General features: G+C 37.9%; 6 protein-coding genes across 7 annotated transcripts; 4 read left to right on the top strand and 2 right to left on the bottom strand.

The window, feature by feature from the left end:
* The first annotated feature begins 508 nt into the window (after nt 1-508).
* On the top strand, nt 509-2,236 carry LHCA6 (PSI type II chlorophyll a/b-binding protein (Lhca2*1)). 2 transcript variants are annotated; one of them, XM_008244044.3, is made up of 5 exons: nt 509-667; nt 767-934; nt 1,056-1,093; nt 1,196-1,710; nt 1,828-2,236. In XM_008244044.3, the coding sequence occupies exons 1-5, from the start codon at nt 624-626 to the stop codon at nt 1,846-1,848; spliced, it is 786 nt and encodes a 261-aa protein (XP_008242266.2). In that variant the 5' UTR covers nt 509-623; the 3' UTR covers nt 1,849-2,236. The 2 variants fall into 2 exon arrangements, with proteins under 2 accessions (XP_008242266.2, XP_008242265.2); XM_008244043.3 differs by having other exon boundaries at nt 510-667; nt 749-934.
* Nucleotides 2,237-2,314: 78 nt separating this feature from the next.
* LOC103340610 (pollen receptor-like kinase 3) lies at nt 2,315-5,417 on the top strand. The gene is made up of 2 exons (XM_016795997.2): nt 2,315-4,151; nt 4,378-5,417. The coding sequence occupies exons 1-2, from the start codon at nt 2,738-2,740 to the stop codon at nt 4,944-4,946; spliced, it is 1,983 nt and encodes a 660-aa protein (XP_016651483.1). The 5' UTR covers nt 2,315-2,737; the 3' UTR covers nt 4,947-5,417.
* Nucleotides 5,418-5,794: 377 nt separating this feature from the next.
* Nucleotides 5,795-7,322, top strand: LOC103340609 (RmlC-like jelly roll fold protein). The gene is made up of 3 exons (XM_008244041.3): nt 5,795-6,047; nt 6,494-6,615; nt 6,798-7,322. The coding sequence occupies exons 1-3, from the start codon at nt 5,924-5,926 to the stop codon at nt 7,125-7,127; spliced, it is 576 nt and encodes a 191-aa protein (XP_008242263.1). The 5' UTR covers nt 5,795-5,923; the 3' UTR covers nt 7,128-7,322.
* A 173-nt stretch (nt 7,323-7,495) lies between these two features.
* Nucleotides 7,496-10,068, bottom strand: LOC103340608 (sm-like protein LSM1B). The gene is made up of 5 exons (XM_008244039.3): nt 9,663-10,068; nt 8,803-8,871; nt 8,587-8,702; nt 8,418-8,480; nt 7,496-7,981 (listed from the first exon to the last, which is right to left on the bottom strand). Exons 1-5 carry the CDS (start codon nt 9,721-9,723, stop codon nt 7,904-7,906), a joined length of 387 nt encoding a protein of 128 aa, XP_008242261.1. The 5' UTR covers nt 9,724-10,068; the 3' UTR covers nt 7,496-7,903.
* Nucleotides 10,069-11,490: 1,422 nt separating this feature from the next.
* Nucleotides 11,491-12,827, bottom strand: LOC103340664 (protein DEEPER ROOTING 1). Its single transcript, XM_008244102.1, has 5 exons — nt 12,822-12,827; nt 12,643-12,715; nt 12,020-12,558; nt 11,599-11,773; nt 11,491-11,510 (listed from the first exon to the last, which is right to left on the bottom strand). Exons 1-5 carry the CDS (start codon nt 12,825-12,827, stop codon nt 11,491-11,493), a joined length of 813 nt encoding a protein of 270 aa, XP_008242324.1.
* Nucleotides 12,828-14,340: 1,513 nt separating this feature from the next.
* On the top strand, nt 14,341-17,470 carry LOC103340663 (organic solute transporter ostalpha protein (DUF300)). Its single transcript, XM_008244101.3, has 9 exons — nt 14,341-14,419; nt 14,544-14,766; nt 15,081-15,137; nt 15,453-15,561; nt 15,949-16,133; nt 16,208-16,296; nt 16,414-16,663; nt 16,870-17,097; nt 17,185-17,470. Exons 2-9 carry the CDS (start codon nt 14,617-14,619, stop codon nt 17,368-17,370), a joined length of 1,254 nt encoding a protein of 417 aa, XP_008242323.1. The 5' UTR covers nt 14,341-14,419; nt 14,544-14,616; the 3' UTR covers nt 17,371-17,470.
* The last annotated feature ends 52 nt before the right edge of the window (nt 17,471-17,522 follow it).

The raw sequence follows: 17,522 nt of genomic DNA, 5'->3' as shown, positions 1-17,522 counted from the left end.
ATTAAAGGTTAAAACGGAGTGGGACCCAACGCTCGTAATGGAACGGCTAAAAAACTGATGGAATGGGTAACATGAGACGGTTTTAAAAGGTTGCAGGAGTTTTGAGACGTTTTCAAACACACGTGTAATCGAGATAAGTTTGAAAGCAGATGCATGTACATAAGAGCTAAATTGTAAGGAAATATAAAATATTGGGCAAATAAGTAAATAAAATGAATTATGGGCTCTCTGATAAATTACATATCCTTTTTGTTTTCAAATTTATAATACCAGGTACCCCAAAAAATGGTATACCAAGGTTCCGATTTTAATTCTTAATTAATCTCTACTAAAAAGAACAGGTGGGAAAAAGAATTATTATTATTTTTAAATTTTGAAGAAGGCAGAAAAATTATAAAATAAAAGTTCTCATTGGCTAATCAATACCTCAAAACTAATATCCAGAACACGTGCCAACTTCCCATTGGATCTTTCTTCTTCTTTTTGGGGCCAATTAAGTTGTAATTCACCCTATCATGAACTATCCATCTTCCCGGTGAGTAGAAAAACTGTCAAACAATTTGCAGGGAACCCAAATTAAGCTATCAAACTCTGCTCAGTGTGGCTGGACCGTCTTGCCATCTATGGCCCTGGCAATTACTTCTGCACTCTCAACCATCCCAAGGAGGTAACAAAGTTGTCCTAAACCACATTCTTAATTTCAATCTTTCAAATACTAATTTTCTTTAATATACTGTTCATGTACAAGGTTTCTAATTGAGTACAGGGAAGTGCCTTGGAAATTTTGCCCAGGAAAAGTAAAACCATGCATACTGGGAAGAAGAACAACCAGTTTAAATGCAACAAAAGGAGTGTCAAGTGTGTGTGAACCACTCCCTCCAGATAGGCCATTGTGGTTTCCTGGTAGCTCACCTCCAGAGTGGCTTGATGGCAGGTCAGAAATAATTATTAATTAAATTCATCAATTTGACTGTTTTAAATCACCCCTCCTATATTTTCAGCATATATCTATCTCTGCTTTCATCCTGACTTTTGTTTTGGGGTTAAAACTATAGCCTTCCTGGTGATTTTGGCTTTGACCCCCTTGGATTAGGTATGTACATGTTAATTTTAGACCATTTGTACACTTTCTGTGTATGGTCTTAGTTTGACTTATTTCCATAGAAATGTAAACCCAATTTGACGAATTTTGCAGGGTCTGATCCTGAGTTACTAAAATGGTTTGCACAAGCTGAGCTGATGCATGGCAGATGGGCAATGCTGGCAGTGTCTGGAATTCTAATTCCAGAGTGGCTTGAAAGATTAGGGTTTATTGAGAACTTCTCATGGTTTGAGGCTGGTGAGAGAGAATACTTTGCAGACCCCACAACCCTGTTTGTGGTGCAGTTAGCATTAATGGGGTGGGTTGAGGGAAGGAGATGGGCTGACATAATTAACCCTGGGAGTGTTGATATTGAGCCTAAGCTTCCTCACAAAAAGAACCCAGAACCAGATGTTGGGTACCCTGGTGGGCTATGGTTTGATCCCATGATGTGGGGAAGAGGATCTCCTGAGCCTGTGATGGTGTTGAGAACAAAGGAGATAAAAAATGGGCGCCTTGCAATGCTGGCTTTTGTGGGGTTCTTGTTCCAAGCCATTTATACAGGGAAAGATCCCATTGAGAATTTGATGGCTCATATTGCAGATCCTGGTCACTGCAACATATTTTCGGTAACGCTATATATATATATATATACTTCATTGCATGCTCTGAATTGTCCAAAACATAAAATGTATTACACACTTTGATGCGCTGATAAATTTTTAACTAACAATTCATCTGTGCAGGCTTTCACTTCACAATATTGATGCTGTGGGCTTGAAGACTCCTGGAAGGCTTGTAATTGAAACACCAAGCAGCCTGCATGCATGTATATCTCTATTCTCTGCATTATGTGATAATCTCTTCTGTTATAAGATCAAAGAAATTGTACATACAAAGAAGCCAAGACAGCCTCATGACTTCCTTTCTGTAATTTGAATATTCTTTTTTTGTTAAAAGTTCATGACTGGAGTGTGAAATGACTGATGCTTGGGTGGCCATGGTGATATCCAACAAGCATGATCATGAGCAAAGTGTCCAGGCACCAGCTTTGAAACTTGGCTAGAATTGGTTGTTATTCACTCTATTTTATTTGTTTTAGTTCCCTTTTGAGATTGAGTTAATTAAGTTTTCCCTGATTTCTTTTTAGAAGAAGTTTGCCGTAATATTGTTATAATTACACAGCACATTGAAATAACATAAATATGGTTTTGCTCTGCCTCTGCCAAACCAACTGAATGAATGTTTAGCACTTTTTGGAAATTGAAAGTCCTGAAATGTAGGGCATCCAGAGGCTGACAAGGTCAATGCAAATTCCACAACCTCTCTCTGTTTCCTCCCCAAATCCCACAAGAGGCAAATCCAGCCCTCTTTCCTCTGTCCCAATCTCTATTCTTAGAGTTTATCTTGTAAAATCTGGTAATCTCCATCCCCAAACCCATCTCAAAGCCACAAACACACCCCCAACCCACCACCCAACATGACACACCCAACTCCTCCTCCTCCCATACACCCCAAATTCATGATCAACAAAACGAAATTAAGCAAACACAAGGGAACCTCAGAGAAGAACCACCACCCATCTTTCTCTCCGAACAGCGGCTCGTTTCTATCCGGTGGAGACGACGACCCATTGTCCCCCTTCCCGGCTCGGCAATGGCCGCTGTTCGCTTCCTCTTTCTCCTCCTCTTCTTCTCTTCCTCCCCCTACCTCTCCCTCTCCTTACCACAAGACCAAGAAGCTCTCCTCAAGTTCAAGAAATCACTCACCCATGCAGGTGCCTTAGACAAGTGGACCCCTGATCAAAACTCATCTCCATGCAAAGCCAAATGGACCGGGATTGTTTGCTCCAGGGGCAGTAATGTCATCAGTGGTCTCCATATCTCCGACATGGGTCTCTCTGGAAAGATTGATTTTGATGCCTTGAAAGACATTCCTACCCTAAGAACCATTAATTTCATGAACAACAATTTCTCAGGTTCAATCCCAGACTTCCACACACTTGGTGCCTTGAAATCCTTGCTCCTGTCAGGAAGTGGATTCTCTGGTGAAATACCAAAAGACTACTTTTCCCATATGACCTCACTGAAAAAAATATACCTCGGTAACAACAATTTCACAGGCAAAATCCCAGAGTCCTTGGGCCAATTGAACAAGCTAGAAGAACTTCACTTGGAGAAAAACCAATTCACAGGCCCTATCCCCAAACTAAAACAAGGATTGAACTCACTTGACTTGTCAAATAACAAGTTACAAGGTCCAATCCCAGACAGCATGTCCAAGTACAACCCAAAGGCATTTGAAGGAAATGAAGGGCTCTGTGGCGTGCCACTCAAGTCATCATGTAAATCCCCATCTCCATCCCCATCACCAGCTCCAACCCCTGCCCCTTCCCCTTCTCCATCAACCCCATCACCATCCCCACCACCTTCGTCGCCGTCCTCGTCATCCTCAGACGTGGATTCTAAAAGAACGACAACCATCATCATAATCATCAGTGTCATCTTGGGTATCATGATACTACTCTTGCTGTATGTGTTGTTTGTAGCAAAAAGGCGAAAGAGAGACGACGATTTCGATGTGCTTGGGAAAGAACAATTGGATGATCATCATCAGCAGGTGGTTGAAGTTCATGTCCCAAGTAGCAACAACCGCAGTCTGGGCAGCACTAATCATAGCTTGGAGGTCCACCAAACCAGTAGCAAAAAAGGGGACTCTAAGAAGGGGTCAAATCATGGGAAAAATGGCATGAACGAGCTTTTGATGGTGAATGATGAAAAGGGTTCGTTTGGATTGTCTGATTTGATGAAAGCTGCGGCTGAGGTTTTAGGGAATGGAGGGTTGGGATCGGCTTACAAGGCTGTGATGTCCAATGGGATGTCTGTGGTGGTGAAGAGGATGAGGGACATGAATAGGTTGGGGAGAGATGGGTTTGATGCTGAGATGAGAAGGTTTGGAAGATTAAGGCACAAGAATATCTTGACTCCTTTGGCTTACCATTATAGGAGAGAGGAGAAGCTGTTGATCTCAGAGTACATTCCTAAGGGCAGCTTGCTATACCTTTTGCATGGTATGAACTTGTCACAATTTTGCTTTAACTAATCTTGTTTTAAGCTTCTACATTATAACCATTTTGATTTTTGGTATTTTGGCTCCATGGTGACATAGTTATGTTAGAGATGTAAACTATAATGCGATCATTCTATTGAAAACTCATGTGACACTACCTAATATGATCAGTCGTCTTTAGATTGAGAGTCTGCCAAACTAGGCTAATACAAACGTTTAATTTGCAGGTGATCGTGGCATTTCTCATTCGGAGCTGAATTGGCCTATCCGTCTGAAGATAATCCAAGGAATTGCATGTGGAATGGGGTTCATCCACACAGAGTTTGCATCCTATGACCTTCCCCATGGAAACCTCAAGTCAAGCAATGTTCTGTTGAATGATGACTATGAGCCAGTCCTAAATGACTATGCCTTGCATCCCCTCATCAACCCCAACAATGCTGCTCAAACAATGTTTGCTTTTAGGACCCCAGAGATCACAGAGTCCCAGCAAATATCTCCAAAGTCTGATGTTTATTGCCTAGGGATTCTAATCCTTGAGATCCTAACTGGGAAATTCCCTTCCCAATATCTAAGCAATGGCAAAGGAGGAACTGATGTGGTGCAATGGGTGCAATCAGCAATGGCTGAGCAGAGAGAAGAAGAGCTGCTTGACCCAGAGATAGCAAGTGATGCAGACTCTGTGGATCAGATGGTGCAGCTTCTCAAGATTGGAGCTGATTGCACTCTCAGTGATCCTGAGCAAAGACTTGATATAAGGGAAGCCATTAGGAGGATAGAAGAGGTACAAGTATGAGAGGCATATAGGCATGCATATATATACGGTAATGTGCTTGCTCTATATACTTCAATTCAGATGGGCTTTCTTTCAACAAGGTGAGAAATTAAAAGGGCAAGAGGAGATCAAAGCAACCACAGAAGCAAAGCAATGGAATTGAGTGAAAAAATACTAGATAATTAAAAGTGATAAATTTCTAAACAGGTGCAGGTTTTTTTTCTCTTGCCATATAGGTGAGAAGAAAAGTAAAAGGGGTAGGAGGAGAGTGTTGGGTTGGAACAAAGGGAAGCAAATGGAATTTAGTGAAAAATACTGAATAAATTAAGTCATATTTCTATTCTGGAGGAAGTTTTGGTTCTTAGTTCTCTGATCTAATTCCTGATCATGAGGGTGTGATACCCTTTTTTTCTTCTTCTTTTTTAAATTAGTTGTACATAGGAGGATATTTCAGGTCACCATAATAATTTTCTTTTCTAGGAATACTAACAGAGAGACATTCATTCATGTACATAAATGACATACATACATACATGTATCACATGATTTTATTTAATGGCTTGTCATTTTCCAAGATTTTCAAAATTGTTTCCAACAAGAGGCTGGCAAAATCTCTATCCCCATATGCTTCCTTTTGCCATTGAGTAAAAATCTCTTTCCTGATAGAAATAATTGAGATTCCAAATGAAGTGAGCTCATAATTTAATAAAGAAATAATTGCCACATTATTTGATGAACAAGAGTAGTCAAACAGAGAAAGCAAAAAAGAAAAAAGAAACACCAATTGGTTGAAAAGAACACCACCACTTGCAAAGAAAACGACGAGTCGTCTGATAAAAACCCATATAATATTATAGGTGACCTTGTCAAATTTGGTTAGCTAGCTCTCTTGTGCTCAGTCTGTCAAATTACCCAAAACACAAAAATCACAAAGTGAATCTAAGAGTGTTGTCAGAGGAAGACAAAACAGGATTCAGCTTTCCACAGATCCCACGGACATGGCAACTACATCACAGATTGTCGAGAAACTGAAACTGAATCCCCACCCAGAAGGTGGGTTTTATTTTGAAACTTTCAGAGACATCTCCATTGCCCTGCCCTTGTGCCAGCTTCCCCCAGATTGTAAGTCCTTGTAACTCTGTACTTATCATTTTGTTTTTCAACAATTTCTCATGTTTTGTACACTGATCTTATCTGACTTTGGATGTTTCATTTCCTCTGTGTATTGGGTTTTTATTGTTATTTGCATTTTGATCCTGAATTTGGAATTTTGGAAAATATTTGGAATGAAAGTTGGCTAGATTGTGTTATATCTGCTGTTTGGTTGGATGATATTGGATTTTTGTGAGAATCTACTTATTCATGCAACAAAGTTTATTCCTGAAATCATATGTTCAATTGAAATGGAAATAGATCCACTTTGCTCATCAAAATGAGCCTAATTGTTATATATGGGAAATTGTTGTTTCCACCTTCAATGATGCTTAGTTGAACTATTTTCTTGCTACTTTGTATTGTTTTTACTTACCATTTGTTCTACTAATAGAGCTGTAGCTTCTTATCTGCAGACAAGGTTGAGCGCCCTGTGAGTTCTTCGATCTACTTCTTGCTGCCTTCTGGGGATGCGTCACGCCTTCATCGTATACCAATGGCTGAAACCTGGCATTTTTATCTGGGAGAACCTATTACGGTATGCCCCGATCACAGCTCAGACGTTGAAAGATTGAAATACTCTGCATTGACATGCCATTTCTATGGTCATTTCAAGATACAGAGAGCTTCTAAAAGTGGCTTTGTGATATATTATAGTACATTTGTATTCAAAGTGATTTATTTCTCTATGTTATTTTGTTGTTTCATCTTTGCTATCAGATAGTGGAGTTGGATGACAAAGATGGGCAAGTCAAATTCACCTGCCTTGGACCCAATTTGATTGGAGAGGATCAGCAACCCCAGTACACGGTGCCTCCAAATATATGGTTTGGTTCATTTCCAACAAAGGACTATAGCATTTCACCAGATGGGGCATTGCTCAAAGCTGCTCCAAGGGATGCTGAGACTCACTACTCTCTTGTGGGATGCACTTGTGCACCTGCCTTTCAGTTCCAGGACTTCGAGCTGGCAAAGCGATCGGAGCTTGTTTCTCGCTTTCCTAAATTCGAGCCTCTTATATCATTGCTTACATTCCCTGAAAAAGCATAAGCCTTTGCTGCAGTAGTCTTATAGTTACGTTAGCTTAACGTTCATCCTGAGTTTTTACATGTTTATGGATTCGAATTTTTCAGATCATGTACTTATATGAAAAGCTTGTTAAGAATTCGCATTTGATGATCCAATCTACCATGCGAAAGTTCTTGTATTAGGAACTAAATAATGAAAGAATAAGATTTCCCTTGATCCTGTGGCATGTGATTCAATATGTTTAAAGTCACGTACATCTTGATATGTTTAGGCCCCACAACATTCGATCTAATTTTGTTGGGGGCGGGGAGAAACATAGAGGGTGGAAACTCTGGCTTGGCCTGATTGGGAATACAATCTTTTTTAATATAAGCATGCAGTGCAGTATATGGAGAAACTTGTAGCATGTAAGCATAATGTGGATTCAACAGGAATTACCATCTTACAAATGTAATGACAGTGGTTGCCATGAAAAATCAAAACTAGGCATGTTTGACAGAGAAGCAATTGCGAATCTAAAAACCCTAATCAATTCTGTAGAACCCAAACCATGTTCTTGCGTATCAATCAAATCCAAATGAAGCGTGGGATGAAGGAACCATCAGCATTGCCTTGCCTTTACTAGACCCGGATAAAAATAACTTTCCCTTCTCACCCTTTGTTCAATGGGTCCTCAGAACTTATACTATTTCTCTTCTTTCTTCTTTTCTGCGCTCCCATTGAGGTGAAAATCTTGGGTCACTGTCGCACTAAAATTTGCGGACATGGCCTAAACCCACGACATATGGGAGGGCAAGTTAATCAAAATCGAGGAACTCCATTCTTTTTCTCATGGAGCCTTTTAAATCTGTAGCATCCCTCTCTGCTTTCTGAGCCTGAATAGAAGAGAAACATGTACTTAAATTACAGTGAAGTGCAAAAGACAACAATAGGAAGGAACAATCCAACCCAGATACCTGAATCAACATAATAAGATTGCACCTTTAATACACTAATCTTAAAAAGGAAAGGATTTAATTGAAAGGTTCCAACATCCAGCTGATACAAGAGGTTAATTACTTTAGAAAAGCCAGAGTAAACTTATATTCCCACTCAAAATAGCAAAGGGCATAAAGAAGCTCCTCTATTAACACTGGCAGGACAAATTAGGATAGTGCAAAGAAGCTATCTATGCTGCATAGGCATTCACAAAATCAAAGTTCTCTTCATCCATTTGTCAACATGGTTTAATATGACCAAGTGCTAACACGCTAAACATTCAGATTGGAATTTTCAAATTAAGCATTAACCAACATACATCTAAAGACTTACCCTTTTTATCTCTGCTTCTGGTACCAGAGTCATATGTGGAGGAAGCTCCTCCTTACCCAATTCCTAAAATAAAAGATGCATAGCAAGAATTTAATAAAAAACTGATAACGTAGTCAAAAGTATTAAAAGTGGTCAAGTCTCCCAGAACTGAAAGAGAATGCAAATATACCAGCTCTCCAATTAAGACGACATTCTCCCCACGGATTACATACAGACCTAATGGGATGTCACAGTAAAGATCACCGACAATAACTCGTTCACATGCACCTTCAAGAACAACATTAGCTGGGCACAGGGAAGAAAATCACCATTATCAATAAAGGTTTCTAAAGAATAATAAGAGTAAAGCTAATTAGAACTTAGTATGGTACGTGAAGTGACATACCAAACTGATCAAAAGACCGTAGTAATCCCAAGAGCTTTCGGCCATCTCGCAATAAGACAAGAAGCTTTTCTGAAAAACAAATAAAAAATCCTAATAAGCCAAGTGCTTTGTAATGAATCAATCTCTAATCAGTTTACTGATGTACCTCACATAATACGAATCCATGCAATCACATGGAACCAAAATGTAGGCATCCATGCCAGTTTAACACCTTCTCCCCCAAACACCCACCCCCACCCCCAAAAAATAAAAATTCCAGTGCTTCAAGGAAGAGCTACAAAAGCTCTAGAAACAAAACATTCTGCTGTGACATTAAACCACTAATTATGAAGCTTTAATTTAATGAGTGCATCTTCAGCATATGGCTCACATTTAATAATGGTTTGAATCTTGATTTCTTTAAGAAAATATTTATCCCATTTCTACTTTTGTTTATGCAGCAAAGATATGTCTTCCATTCTAAGAAATTGGGAACCACTCTTGTACCCCAAATCCACAATTCAGCACTTGAAATTCAACATCATAATAATTACTTAGTGCAGAGATCCAAATTTGAAGCTTTACTCGTTATGTTCCTGGTATCTCACATACAGTTGAAAAACGCAATCAAACAGAGCATGCAATAAGAAAGCTACAAATCAAACAGTAAAGCAGCCTCTCTAAAACCATTCCATGAAACAAATGTGCAAGAAAAATACTAGACAAGAGCTCTATAAGGCAATTAACAGCTAAAACATACAAAACAGCCAAAAATCCATAAAACCCATCTTCAATTACTTTAAACTAGATTCAATTGCTTCAAACTAGATCTAAACAGAGAGAGAGAGAGAGAGAGAGAGAGAGAGAGAGAGAGAGTATACTGTCAAGATAGCTCGCAAGAGAAGTGGAAAGGAAAGTGTCTTCTGCGCCAGCCCACGACATGAAGTAGACTTCTCTTCTACTGAGAATCGGGAACTTGAAAAACCAATCAACAGGACCACAGAGCCTTCTCCAATGGCATTGGCTTCCCACCAAACAACCACCTCCAAAATTAAAAAGAAAAAAACTCCCCAAAAGCCTCAAAGCCCAAAACTTTCAGTCACACACTTCTCCACTAGATCATCACCACCACCAACCCTAATTGCAAGCAATTTCCAACAATACCCATCAACAACTAAGTGTGTAAGTTGGTTTTGGACCATTAAAGTCACCGGCTTGGGCAAAAAGATGACATCTTTTCATTGGTCTTCTCTCTCTCTCTCTGTCTCTCACACAATATTGCTCTTTTTTTTCGTTATTATTATTATTAGCTTTTTACAGTAGGATACAGTCTAGCTTAAGGAGGAAAACTTTGATTAATTAATTATAAGGTCTCCTTAATGGAGCGTCGGATTAGATTAAGTACCATCTAGATTGGCGCCGAAATTAGATATACACGATCTAATTAATTATACGTTTCCTCATACGTAATCTTTTCATCATATATGAAGCAATTATTAGGAATATTATTTTCTCTTGTTTTTTTCCTTTTTTCTTTTTCCTTCTTGTGTGAAAACAGAAATAAGGTATTTCGGGTATGATGACATCTCATGGTATTTACTAAAAAAAATCCAGGAATAAGGTTAAATCTTTTTAATTATACAATTCCCATCATTCGAAATGATAACTAATGTTTTTTCAGAATAAGGTTTAAACCTTTTTCTTATTCAATTCAAACATAAAAAGGGTTAAATTTTCTTCTTATTTAAACAAGGGAGTTTCACTAAAACACCAAAAATGGGGGTTGAAATTATAAAAAAACCAAAACACTATTTAAACATATAAACACACCTAAAACCCATCATTACACACACTCAAAACCCATTTATAAACACACCCAAAAAGTTGACTTTGGGGTTGATTTTGGGTGTGTTTCTATGTTTAAATAGTGTTTTTTTTTTTATAAATACATGTTTAGGATTGAGTTTATTTATAAATTTGTATTTAAACAATGCATATTTTCTGTTTTGCATATATCAGAAACAATGCATGTGTAACACTTCTAATCATGGAGCTGAAAAAGTTTTATCTACTAGTTTTATTGTAATATCACAATCGTTATTTGCAGTAGTTACATGATTCATTCAAAAAAAGTTTGGAGCGACATGAATAAGTTATGTAGATTTCACGTTATTTTATTATTGGTTTATTGTATCGCGTTTATTATCGTGGCTTATTCATGTAGATTTCACGTTATTTTATTATTGGTTTAAATTATCGTGGTAAAGAAGGTAAAGAGTCCTTTGGCAATATCTCATATGCAAAGGGAAAAAAAAATATTTTAAAAAGGAAAAAGAAAGATAAATAGTCTTTTTTTTCCCTTCCTTATTTTGATGATGAAAGATTTACAGTCGATTTATTTTGTTATTTTTTTGTGTTTGCTGATTATGCTGAAATGGAACATAGGCCAAGCTGTAGGAGACAGTTCATTCATACAAAATGCCACTCTCGTTGCACAGCACAAAGCCAAGTATGGAGCTCAAACATTTTGTTAGACAACAAATTAGGCATGCAAAAGAGGACAACACCACCACATTGGCAGAAATCTGCAGGTCAAAGTTAATTTTAGCATAAGATCAGTAAAAATTTGAAGTAAAAGATTAATGTTTGGGGAAGAGACAATCAAGCTACATCAAAAACTTACCCTGCATGAATTCTTCCCAGTAGTCTCTATATCTCTAGAACAATATCTGCAACCAGAAAAAGAAAAATGGTGTCAACAACTTTGCAAAGCATGTCCATGCTTTAACCAAATGACATAATTAAGTGAGTGCTTACATTCAGAATCAGTCTTGACCCATTTGCTTCCCTCATCTTCCTTATCAATATTTATTTCTTCATCATTGGCAGACTTGGCAATATTGTGTCTGTTCTCCAAGTACTTTTTCATGGACATTGTTGAAGCACTTGAACTTTTGGGGTATATCTTCTTATGAAGTATTGCCTTCAATATCTGTCAACAAATCAAGAAAGGAAAAATAATTACAAATGTCACAAATCCCTCTGTAGGGGAAAATTAGTTATGTGCATGAATCTTAATGTTTGGATTTGAGCTATGCAGTATATCACATCACTGATACTCCGTGAATCTAAACTATTGATCAAATTATCTATTGCGTTGAATTTTGCTTGTACGTGTGGTCTAGCTAGATTTACAGTTTGACAACATAAGTTTAACAAGAGAACGTGTATGATGTACCTTCTCCATTCTTGACTCAAGGATTGGATCTCTTAGACCAGGAGCAGCAGCTGGTGCAAACCCACTTCTACAAACAAACACCTTCTTGAGGAGAAAAGACAACGACTTCTTGCCAATGGCAGTGTTTGTGTTCTCCAAACAAACATCTTTCCCTCGGCTGAGAACAACACTGCCGCTCCGTTGGAAGCGACTGCCATTTTCTTTAGGCTCATCACAATCTGCATTGTTACCATTTCTCTCAACTTTCAAGCTTGACTGTCTGGTTAGAAACTTGTCCAGTGGAAGAAAGTTTGGAACTTTTTCAAGCTCTGCGCCCGAATTTGATTGATGATCAGCTTCTTCATTCAAGTAGGAGTTCAACTCATTCTGAATGTTTCTTACTTCCTCTGGTGTAAATCCATGGAGATGGTCTTTAGGGGATGGTGGTGGGTTGCTCTGTTGATCTTCTTTCAAGTCACTATTTCCTAATGTCCCAATTGTCAGCAATCCATGAGGCCACTCATTCACTTCTTCTTTGGGAGGTTTTTGCACCTTGTCATCTATAAAAACAAAGCACAGATTAAAAGAAAAGAACACTCAATTGTGTGATTGAACATGTCATATTTTCATCTATATATAATCACCATCAAACACTTTTGAGCTTGGCTTCTTAATCAGGGTTTTTCCAGTAAGCTTACTTTGCATCCAATCAAATATCTGCAATCAAATCAAACAAGTCAAAAAAACCTTCTAAATTGAAGCATACAGAATACAGATAAACTGATAACAACACAATCACCCAAGCACAAGTTTCTTTTGTTACCTTCATTTGTTTGTTACAAGAAGAGGAAATGGATGAAGTGGGCTTATAGAAATCAGGTGTTTGTGTACACAGAATCCCATAAGCCACTGAGAGCTCTTCTTTATATAGAGTTGTGAAGTGAGAAGTTCCATAGCCAAGCAAGCTGGTAATCTTGCCACTGGTTCAAGTTCCCAAACACTCACTTTTCCCGCCTTTTTTCTATCTTTCATAACTTAGTATATCACCTTAATTTTATCTCTCTTCTTTTTTCTTTTTTTTTTTTTGGTCTCCAGATTTAACCATTTCAATTTTAGTTTTCATTGTTCGTGCTAGAATATAGAGGAAATTGAGGATGAGAAGTGATGATGAGACTGAGAAAGAGGATAATGTGCAGCAAGCAAGAATTGCTACTTTTACATCATAAGATAAAGAAAATAGAATTTTATTTTTTTACAGTTTGTGATAAATTATATATTCCAAAAAATCAAATAAAATCGTGCCTCACATGAGATGAGATCTATGGCGGGCCAACATGCTGTTCATGGGGGTTTCAAGACCACCCAGCCACGTGAACATGTCCAGTCCAATGCTAAACCAAAACAAAAAAAAGGTTGAATTGTTTTTTTTTACCGGGCCGCCCTTGACCAGACCGGTGAAGGGAGCTGGGAAGGAGATTTGCCAAGTGTCGAATGACGACATGGTGATGACTGGTCATCCGACTGTATCTGACCAACACGTGTCTCAAAGGGTATTTTCCATTGCTCATTAACTTTGTGCTACGTACATCTCTAGCATTACACAAAATAATAATAATAATAATAAAATAAAAAAAGTGAGGCAACTTTAATCTGTCTGGTAGTCCCTCCACGCAAACTGTCTCTAGCTCCTTTGCCATCTCTTTCTCCCACTCCCATTGGAAGGAGTTCACTCATCTCTTCTCTACATGAGATTTAAGTAAATAATATTAATCATGATCAGCACTATTTTCAGTGAACTATGACTCCCAAATTCACCATTTGAACAGCCATTATGTATTTCTCTAACAATCTTGCAAAACTGGGCCATGTGATGCAATGGCCTTGAATCAAGTGCATTAATCTTATATTTATAGATTCCAGTTGCATCCACCACCAGGTGAAGTCTTGCAGAGCGGAAGGGTTGTCCATACTATATTTAGAAACCCTCTACAAGCAGTCCAAGACTTCCCTAAAATGGAAATGTGTCATATTAAAACAACAAACACATACATCAAAGCTTTACATGTATAACACACGATCAGCCCAAAAACAGTTTGTAACAATATATGCAACAATCAAATATGGTGTTGTTAAGTTAGTAGGCCCCAAAAGCAATTTGGTTTGGTTTCTCTCCACCTGGATTGTTCTCTTCTCTCTGTTACACCAACAGTTGAGGTTGTAATACGTGTCGTTGGTTTGACGAAAAATGTTGCAATACGAGGACACGTGTCGAGCTGACACCACAAGTTATAATATACAATGGTAACTGCCGTTCTTCTCTTTGAACTTATCAGTTGGGATTTTGAGGGGATAGATTTTCTGCACCAGCAATGGAAAACTCTGTTCACATGGCTGAAAATTCTCTCGTTTTTTAAGAGATTGGTTGGTTTTTTTTTTTTTTTTTTTTTCCTTTCTCTGGGTACCCTAATGGCTTTATGATTATTTGAAACCATTGTTTAAGCCTTTCCAATCATGGGATTTGATTATCATTTACTGTTTTGTTCAGGTTTAGTTGATATTCACATTGAGCTAAACTTGATAATTAAAGTTGTCTCTGGGAAGTGGAACATGTTTGAGTAATGGCATCACATTATGCCTCAGCCCATGAAAGCATATACAGAGATCTCTACCAACCAGCTGTTATCATTGGAGCCTGCTTTGCAGCTGTGGCGCTGGTCCTCTCCATTTTTCTCATCTTTCAACATCTCAGATTATACACCAAACCCACTGTCAGTTCTTCTCCCATATAATTCACCATAACTCTTTGAGTCTCCTTTTTTTCGATGCATAAAATCCGTTTTACTCTGAAATAACTGCAGGAATCAATCCAGTTTATGTTATATACTTTGCTGAATTGTGTTCATTATGAAGCTATCTTGAGCTATGTGACACTTTATGATGTTTGTTTGTTGTGTTAGATTTTTCTTCACTGATGCTTCGTGATCTTTTCGTTTGCAATTTGAAGAAATAGGAAAATGCCTGTTTGTTTGTAGTTTGGATTGGACTAGATTGCATTCAATCCCCTAATTAATCTCTTTTCCAGGAACAAAAATGGGTGGTTGCTGTAGTTTTCATGGTACCTGTCTATGCTACTGAGTCAGTAAGTATGGTTCCCTCTCTCTCTCTAAAATAGATATCCATGTCTATGCGACAAGATTGCATTCTTCTTTCGTCGACCTTTGAATTTAAATTTCTCTGTTCACAAGAAAAAACAAAATTTAATAGTCAAGCTTTCTTATGCATGTCGAACGTTTTAGAGCATGAATTTATTCTAAGAGAAGGAAACATGATATTATAGGTTTCTTCTCTTGACTATATCTGTAACCTTCATTAGCAGATTCATTTTCTGTCGTTTCGTTTTAATAACTCTGGTCATGCAGTATTGGCATTGATTTTCTGGTTTTGACTTCTTCAGATTTTATCCTTGTGGAATCCAAAACTTTCTCTTGCATGTGACATTCTAAGAAATTGTTATGAAGCATTTGCCTTGTATTCTTTTGGAAGCTACTTGGTTGCTTGTCTGGGTAAGTCATTTGTTTCTGCATTGATTTCAGAAATGTTACTATTTATATCTTCTTTGATGCAACCATGCCAGTTTTACTGTCGTAGTTGTACCTACAAATATAATCTTTGGGGTCCTCCTATTAATCAAACATGACCATGTTTTCTAGAGGGCTCAATATCTTGAAACTTGGAATATTCACAGACTGCTAGAAACTTCCTGTACAGTTGAGATCAAGCATTTATCTCAGTAGGAAGACAAGCAAGGCAACTGATGTAGGTTACACAATGGTGCTCCCTTTGGAGATCCCATAACCTTAAAATATTCTCTGTGAAGTGTGTTTCTTAATCATTACTATAATTCGTGATGTTATAACTTGTTTAATTATTCTTGAATGGCTATTATGTAGGAGGTGAAAGAAGAGTTGTAGAACTACTTGAAAATCAATCGGGAAAACTGCTCAACAAACCATTGGTAGAAGGAACAGATGAGAATCGCACTGAACCACATTGGTCTCTTCGTAACTTCTTCTTACGACCATGTATTCTTGGGAAACATTTGCTCAATATAGAAAAATTTGGTCTTGTACAATATGTAAGTCACTATGTTTTTCCCTTCTCTAAATCCACTATAATTTTTTTGGCTCTAATATCTGCCGGATAGTCCAGATGATTCTGAAGACAGTTTGTGCATTCTTAGCATTAGTGTTGGAGATCTCAGGTGTTTATGGAAATGGGAAATTCAAGTGGTATTATGGGTATGTAATTCATGTAAATATGAGTAATTAATTATAACACACTGCTAATGTCATTGAATTATATTACTCCAATATTCTTCATGGAAGCTTAGTACTATCGCCTTTATTCTCTTGCAGTTATCCATACATGGCAGTAGTATTGAACTTCAGCCAGATGTGGGCATTGTATTGCCTTGTGCAGTTCTATAATGTAACTCATGAAAGGCTTCAACCAATAAGACCACTTGCAAAGTTCATCAGCTTTAAGGCTATTGTTTTTGCCACTTGGTGGCAAGGTGTGGGCATTGCGCTATTGTGTGCGTTTGGTGTTCTTCCCAAGGAGGAGAGACTACAAACAGGCTTGCAGGATTTCTTGATATGTATCGAAGTATGTTACTTCTTTTGCTGTGGTAACTCTGTTTCTGCTGGACAACTTTGTTCTGTTAAATATTAAAACATTGCTTGAACTAGGAAAAGAATCTTCTCTAAATGTTTTGGTTTTAGTGTTGAACTTTTATGGCCACAAAGCTTCATTATAATTCTGTTTACTCCAATAGCCACGATAATGCAGGTTTATGTCTTATGGCTTGGCAGATGGCAATTGCAGCTATTGCACATATGTTTGTCTTTTCAACAGCACCATACCATTACATTTCGGCTTATGAGTATGGGAAGGTCACCACAGAGACAACCAAGACTAAACTGAAGTTGGAGGAAAGTGACACCCCAGCTGTGTTCGAAAGAAAAGAAACTCAGGTCAAAGCTCCTGGAACAAGTGTCACCGAGAGCGTTCAGGACATTGTTGTTGACGGTGGTCAGCGTGTAAGTTCTTTCCTGTCAACAAGGATTGGATAGAATACATATTTCGTAGATCATTTGATTTATATTCAATTTTCACATTTTAAACAGGTGGTCAAGGATGTTGTCTTGACCATAAATCAAGCAATAGGGCCTGTGGAAAAGGGTGTGGAAAAGGGTGTGACAAAGATCCATGAGACATTCCACCAAAGAACAGAGGGCTCAGAATCAGGAGACCAAGAAGTTGATGAACAAGTTGAAATGAATCTTACCAGAGAGACTCATGTGGATCCTTAAGAAAACACAGTACTCTTTCTGCTTGAATTGAAGGAAAATGTACACATATTTAACTTGTGTTGCAAATAATGATTTAAGTAAGAGAAACCAATTGCAGACTGGAATGTTTTGCCTGGAGAATGAGAATCTATGACAATCTTTATGCAATCAGA

The sequence above is a fragment of the Prunus mume genome, linkage group LG8 (assembly GCF_029339155.1).
Source record: "Prunus mume cultivar Tortuosa linkage group LG8, ASM2933915v1, whole genome shotgun sequence".
NCBI lineage: Eukaryota > Viridiplantae > Streptophyta > Magnoliopsida > Rosales > Rosaceae > Prunus > Prunus mume.
Note: the sequence above shows the minus strand (reverse complement) of the source record. Positions and strands in the feature narration are given on the sequence as shown.